Here is a 6,792-nt window from a genome sequence, read left to right as displayed (position 1 = left end):
CCGTGCTCTTGGGCAAGTGGCAAGGGTGGGGCTTTCCTGCGCTTACGGGCTAAGATAACTGGCATTTCTTCCCCCCATTTTTAATTGTTCTTCTGTGGTGTTTTCTATATAATCATTATTATCATCATAAATACAGATGTTATTCAGTTTCAGCCTGTGTTCTGGGTTTCTTCCTGTTCACCTCTGAGATATCCCTGTCTCTGTGGCTGGTTCTGTTACACATTCTCCTCTCCCTGACACCAGGGACTTTTCTGACTTATTGTAAGCAGCCACGGTTTGACAGATGCACAGCCCCAGTCACACATTCCTCCTGGACTTGCACATTGGAATTTACAGTTTTAAATAATTGAAGTAAACTGTATGTATTTCATATACAGCTGGAAGAGGAGATAACTCCTCTTAACTCCATTTACCAGGCAGTCTCTGTTAGGAAGACATTTTCCATGCTAAAAATGTTTACAGTTCCTCAGGCAGAGATAATCAATGAGAGGCTGCAGTTGTCACGTGTTATCATGTCCACGCTGTGATGGTCCACAAGCTGCTGATGTTCTTTTGTTTCATTTTTTTGGGTGTCTTTTGGATAAATTCTGTCTTCTTGTTGGAATAACAAGAAGGGAAGGGCCACATCCCATGTGCTGTGACCTCATTGCCATCCTCCTGTTACCAGCACTTGGGTCCTCTGCAGGAGTCATCGGTGCTGCTGTCAGGACGCAAGCAGGGCATAGCTCAGTGTTAACTCATTAGTCATGTCCTTGGCTGTCGATGCATGTGATCCCTTTAACCTTTGTTCTATCATTTCTTGTGGTTCTGCTTCACACAGGGGCTTTTCCATTCATACCTTACTCATACCAGTCTCAGTATTTCCATCACAAACCTCTGCATGCCATAATACATGCTGTAAATCACTGCCCAGCAGAGAAAAATGCTTACATAGGGGCAGGAATGCATTATTTTCCTCTCTGCGATCTCCTCTGTAGCAGAAAGATACTTTGGACTAAATAAAACCAAATCTTTCCAAACCAGTTCAAAAGTCATTGTGAACATAACTCTCATTTTTGTCTAAAACATTTTAACTTACTTAAGATAAATGCAAACAATCCCAGTTTAAATCAAAACAAGCCTTTCTCAGGGCACCCAGCGGAAAGCCACTGGAGTGCAGCTCCTCGCGAGTGCGGTGAGGCAGCTGGTGAGATCTTTCTCTACTGCCGCTGTAACATCAGCGTTTGCACCACAACCACTTGCCTCATCTGCCAGCCTGGAGGTTTGCACTGCTTGGCAGGCAGGCTGTTGGCCTGAACCAAGGGTTTGAACCAAGGCTGGTTTGCAGGAACAATCCAAGATGCCAGTGGGCCACGAAGAGGCTGTATCAGTCACAACCTGTGTGGCCCGATGACAAAATCTCTTGCAAAACCACTCTTTTTGACACAGGCACTTAGCTCGTTGAGACACCATGAAGATTCAAAATGTACTTGAACAATTAAAACAGCAAAGTGAAGCTTGAAATCCTTATGGCAACATATCTTAATGGGGTGCCTTGCTCTTTGCTCCACTATCAAACCAAGCAGAGTTTCCTGACTGGCACAACCTTCTTGCTGAAAGCATTAAATCATCACTTGGTACCAACGGATGACATGCAGACCCCATTATATACAATTCTGTCATTCTCTGGGTGGTTCCTAAGGATTTTGGTGGTGCTTGCTTACACTTTTACCTGTCACAGTCCCCAGGAGATGTGCTGACATGTGCTGGTCAGTCAGTCTGCTGAAACATTATTAATTAGGCCCTGATAATCAGCTTGTCCATACTGCTGTGTGCCTGCATTGGCAAGTCCTCTCCGCAGGTTTAGCTGTGGGCTTTACCAGCAAATAGGCAATAGAAGAATATATGCCCTCAAAGGAGGAAACCTGAGGGGGCAAAATCCGTGCGATTTCTTTATCCCCACACTTTCCTAGGAGCGCGAGGCTTCCCAGCGAGCTCCTCCAGGCTCGGGCGGGCGGCAGGGTGCCGGTGAGCAGAGGGACCCTTCCCCAGCTCAGGGGGGAGCCCCCCGGCAGCCGGCGGCTGGGAGCAGCGGGTGAGCTCCGCGCCCCCGGCCCCGGCCCCGCTCGGCTCCCCCCGGGCGCGGGCGGTGCTGCCGCGGCCAGGGCTGGTTCGAGTTCCCCCTCCGCGGAAAAAGGGTCGGGCCAGGGGAGGGACGGAGGGCGGTGGGAGGGCGCCCCGCGGCTCCTCATATAGCGCTGCCCGGGGCCGGCGGCGCTCAGAGCCAGCTCGGCAGCTGCCCGGGGGCGAGAGGTGCACAGCAGCCACCGCCGTCCCTTCTCCGGAGGCTGGGGCAGAGCAGCGGCAGCAGCATGACTTCGGCGGCGCTGGAGATTTTGGGGCTGGGGCTGGGCATCCTGGGCTGGGTGGGGGTGATCCTGGCCTGCGGGCTGCCCATGTGGCAGGTGTCAGCCTTCATCGACGTGAACATCGTGGTGGCGCAGACCATCTGGGAAGGGCTTTGGATGAACTGCGTGGTACAGAGCACGGGGCAGATGCAGTGCAAGGTGTACGACTCCATCCTGGCGCTGAAGCCCGAGGTGCAGGCGGGCCGGGCGCTCACGGTCATCGTGGCACTGCTGGGGCTGGTGGCACTCATGGTGACCGTGGTGGGTGCCCAGTGCACCAACTGCATCCGGCCCGGCAAGATGAAATCCCGCATTGTGATCGCCGGCGGGGCCATCTACATCCTCTGCGGGGTCCTGGTCCTCGTCCCGCTCTGCTGGTTTGCCAACATCGTCATCAGCGACTTCTACGACCCCACCGTGCCGCCGTCCCAGAAGCGGGAGATGGGGGCTGCGCTCTACATCGGCTGGGCAGCCACGGCCCTGCTGCTCTTCGGGGGCTGCCTCATCTGCTGCTGCTCCTGCTCGCAGCGCGACGAGACCTCCTTCCCTGTCAAGTACTCGGCACCGCGGCGGCCCACCTCCAATGGCGAGTATGACAAGAAGAACTACGTCTGAGTGGGGCTGCTCGGCTCCCCCGGCGCTGCAGAGACGCATTTGGATGGCTCTGAGCCGGCGCTGCCAGGCTCTGTTGGCCAGGGGCACAGGCAGGGACCAGTCCCAGGTTGCTCACCCACTGCGCCGGGAGCATCTGCGGTCAGCTCGGCCGACCAGGCGCTGCAGCGCTCCCCTGCCTAGAGGCTGTCTTAACGGGGCACCCCAGCAAGCGGCGGCCCTAGGCAGGGCAGCGCCTCTCTGCTTGCCAGCCCAGCCTCCCATCGGGCCATTGGAGCACCACTCTGGGCCCCATTACCACCCGCCCGCTGTGCTGGCAACGGCACCCACCTGGCTTGCGGTGGCAGCGGGCACCGAGGAGCCTGGGAGAGCCGTGGCCAACTCCGCCAGGGCTGAGCCTGGCTGCCGCTGCTGCCTCCATCTGCCCGATGGCCCCTGCTGCAGCTCCGGCCCCGGCCGGCGTTACTGTGGGAGGCTTTGGGAGCACTTCGGCGCCTGCTCCTGCCTCTCGGGGCACTGCCTGGCTGCTGGGACAGGCCATCGGCTGTGCACTGGCGCAGAGGAGAAGCTTCCCTGCTTCGTGTTCTCTCCTGAAAACCTGCGTCTGACTGAGTTCTGCCGTGGCTTTAATTGGTTAAGGTTTTTTCTTTTGTTCTTCTTCAGTTTGGGCAACTAAACTAGAGTTCCTGTTTAAAGCACGACATTAACCTTGGTCCTTAATCCTGCAGCAAGTAACTATTTGGAGAAAGGCATGTGATTGATTTTCTTCTTTTGTTTTTGTCCCTCAAGGGAGTGCATTGGTCTGTGTGCCTTTGAGACTTTTGAAAGTGATTTCAGAGAGTTGCTGTTGTTTAGCAGAGTACAGAGATTATCCTAGGTTCTCCATCCCTTCTCCTTCAACTGCTTCTGTTCTGTTTTTACTTGAATATGAACTCATTGCAGGTTGCCAGAATTATTGGAGGACTAGGTTCGGAGACCTAGCAGACCTTTGCATGTCATGGCTCCAGCAGGGTGTCCCTCTGCACCCTCTTATCTGCATTACAGGAGACTGGAAACATAAATATTGCCCCGGATATTGATGGTTAGGTTATGGGAGGCTTTCATGGCCTTGCTGATGAGCACTACTTGCTGTCCTTTTTGAATCATGTGTTTTCAGTTGGGCATGCACTTGCTTGACTCCCCACTGTAACTTTGTTAATGTATACTTTCCTTCATTTATCTAATCAGACAGAAATTAAGTGCTAGAAAAGTTTCTCCAAGTATTTTGACTGAGACTTTACACATGCTAATTGGGAGATGTGAAGTTATGGCTCTCACAGCCCTCGTAGCTCCTCCATAGTGTCCTGGTAACTGCAGGCTGGAAGGAAGATGCTCTGGGCACCATAACTCTTCTGAGCTCTGCACCTGTTAAACTTCACCACAGCCTGGAATACTAACACACACCTTTCCATTTTACACTGTAGAGACAAACATTTCTTAAAGAAGGGGTTGAAGGGTGGTGTGATGCTCTCTTGCACAAATTGTCAAGAGGGGAAAAAAGTCTTGTACCTTTAAATCAACACAGATTTCTGCTGCAGACTGGCAGCATCTTTACCATCATGAGGAGCTTTCTGCCAACAGCTAGGGAGGAAATGTGCTGTGAGTACTCCTCAGAGCACAATGCTACAACCTCATGGGGCCCTCACAAACACATAGCAATACAGCACACACCTAAATTGTGTATTAACTCCTACAAGTTTCTGATAATGCCGAGACTTACAGACTAACCATTACTGGGGGTCGTGACAGATTCATATTGAATGCGTTTTGGCTTTGCTTAGCGAACTTAACACCCCAGCAGTATCAACACATACACAGACCTGAAGGAGAGACTAAAGCCTTGCCCCTGCAAATACAGATGTTGAATACTGAGCACAAATTTCACCCTCTGAAAGGTAACTGCTTTCATTTCAAACACGTACACTGCAGGGTCCGAACCCATCAGACAATACAAAAGCAGAGCAATATGTCTAGAACTAGTTCTGTTCTATAAAGAGGTGCAGTTCTTATACTGTCTACATTTAAATAAAAGCTATAATATTGTTGTTGTGATGTGATATATAGTTTTGGTACAAGAATGAAATATTCTGTATTTCATCATTGCAACTTTTTTTTAAAGCAGTATAACCTTGTAAACTGTAAATGTATTTAAATGCATATGTTTTGCAAGAAATGACCAAAGTTGGCTTGTTATATGGTTTGGTGCCTTTGTTTCATGGTTATTTTATTTGTATTTTAAATGGTAACGTCCAACTGTTTTTGTCACCCAGCCCATACCTACTGATATGTTACACCATCACTCAGACCTCTGGTGTCTAGCAAAAAGAGTCAATGGATATTAGCTCAACTCCTGCAAACTTCACTTTGGTTTTTACAGATCTCATCAATTTAATGGGAATTTGTCTCAAATTAAAGAATTTTTTTTGAAAAAGTCCCAATCTGGCAGACGTGCCAGCACGTATCATTACTCTAGAGCCTACAGAAGTACTGCAGGATTTGGAGTCTACCAGAAGGTGAAATCTTTCTGAGGAGTTCATTACTAGCATTTAGAATCCAATCAGAATGGCTATCCTGGGGGGGAGGGAGGAAAACTCAAAACTTTGAAGGGATTTTTTTTTTTCTAACAAGCCAAAATCCCTGATAGATGATAGCTTCATGTCATGGCAGGGCTGGGTCCATTTATAACCAAAATCCAAAACAATTGCATATTAAACCCTCTTGGAAGAAGCCAGTGCTAACTGTGTATGTACCAGTAAACACAGCATCACCCCACCAAAACCACAGCTCGTTGCTGATGTAACAAAGTTTCGCTGAGGTCAGGGGGGCAGCACCCAACAATACTAGCAGGAAGTGGGCCCCATTTTAAAATATATATATATTTAATCTCATCCTTCCATATACTTGTTGCTGTGCTTTAAAAGAAAACCAAACAAACAACCCAATTGAATGCTGTTACTGACGTCACTGGCTTCAGGGTGTAAGTTGTTTTTTGCTCTGTTTTGTTTTCCGAGACCAAAACATAGTCCTGGAGCTTAAGAATCAGAAGTGCTCAGGATCAGGCCTGAACCTCATCCCAGTGAAAAAAATCTATAGCACTTGTTTACTATTTTTATTTTGTATTTATGATTTCGCATAAAAATAAAAACCACCTAAATCAATTCCTGAACATGGTTACTTTTTTTTTGTTTTGTGAAAGACACGGGATTGTTTGGGCTCAAGAAGATGGGGTGTGATGTTGGTGGCCATAGGACGTTTACCTAGGTCACTTTGGGGGAGAGAGCTCTTGGAGAGGGTCACCTCTGGGGAAGTGGGAACTTCCCTTGTGAAGGAGTCAGCATCCCAGCACTCCGCTGGAGACTCAGACAAAAGAGCAAGTAGCAGCGGTTGGTCTTGTGATGTGAGCACGTTAGGAAGTGGACTATGAGTCCCATCTATTTTGGGAACAGCTCTAAGCATGAAGCCCTTTAAGCTTTCAATTTCTACAAGTTTAAACTAAAAGGAAAACAAAAAACCAAAAAACCACTGCTGCTTGGATCAGCCCCAACCTGACCTGATACCCCAATCCTTTCTGCCACTCTGCTTTTTTTTTTTTTTTTTTTCAAAAAGTGCATTCAAGCTGGAGGAAAAACATTTTCACAGTTGCATCAGAACAGAACCTGTGAAAAAATAGCTGTTAAAGGGAAATGTAGAGGCTAATTGCCACTGGGGAAATTTGCCTAAGTTACACGACTGCCAGGGAGGTCTTGCAATATTC

At 49.0% G+C, this 6,792-nt stretch overlaps 1 protein-coding gene across 1 annotated transcript; it reads left to right on the top strand.

The window, feature by feature from the left end:
• Nucleotides 1-2,238: 2,238 nt before the first annotated feature.
• Nucleotides 2,239-5,231, top strand: CLDN5 (claudin 5). The gene has a single exon (XM_040577112.1). It carries the CDS (start codon nucleotides 2,352-2,354, stop codon nucleotides 3,000-3,002), a length of 651 nt encoding a protein of 216 aa, XP_040433046.1. The 5' UTR covers nucleotides 2,239-2,351; the 3' UTR covers nucleotides 3,003-5,231.
• The last annotated feature ends 1,561 nt before the right edge of the window (nucleotides 5,232-6,792 follow it).

Source organism: Cygnus olor, chromosome 17 (assembly GCF_009769625.2).
Source record: "Cygnus olor isolate bCygOlo1 chromosome 17, bCygOlo1.pri.v2, whole genome shotgun sequence".
Lineage (NCBI taxonomy): Eukaryota > Metazoa > Chordata > Aves > Anseriformes > Anatidae > Cygnus > Cygnus olor.
This window is presented reverse-complemented; position numbering and strand designations above follow the sequence as displayed.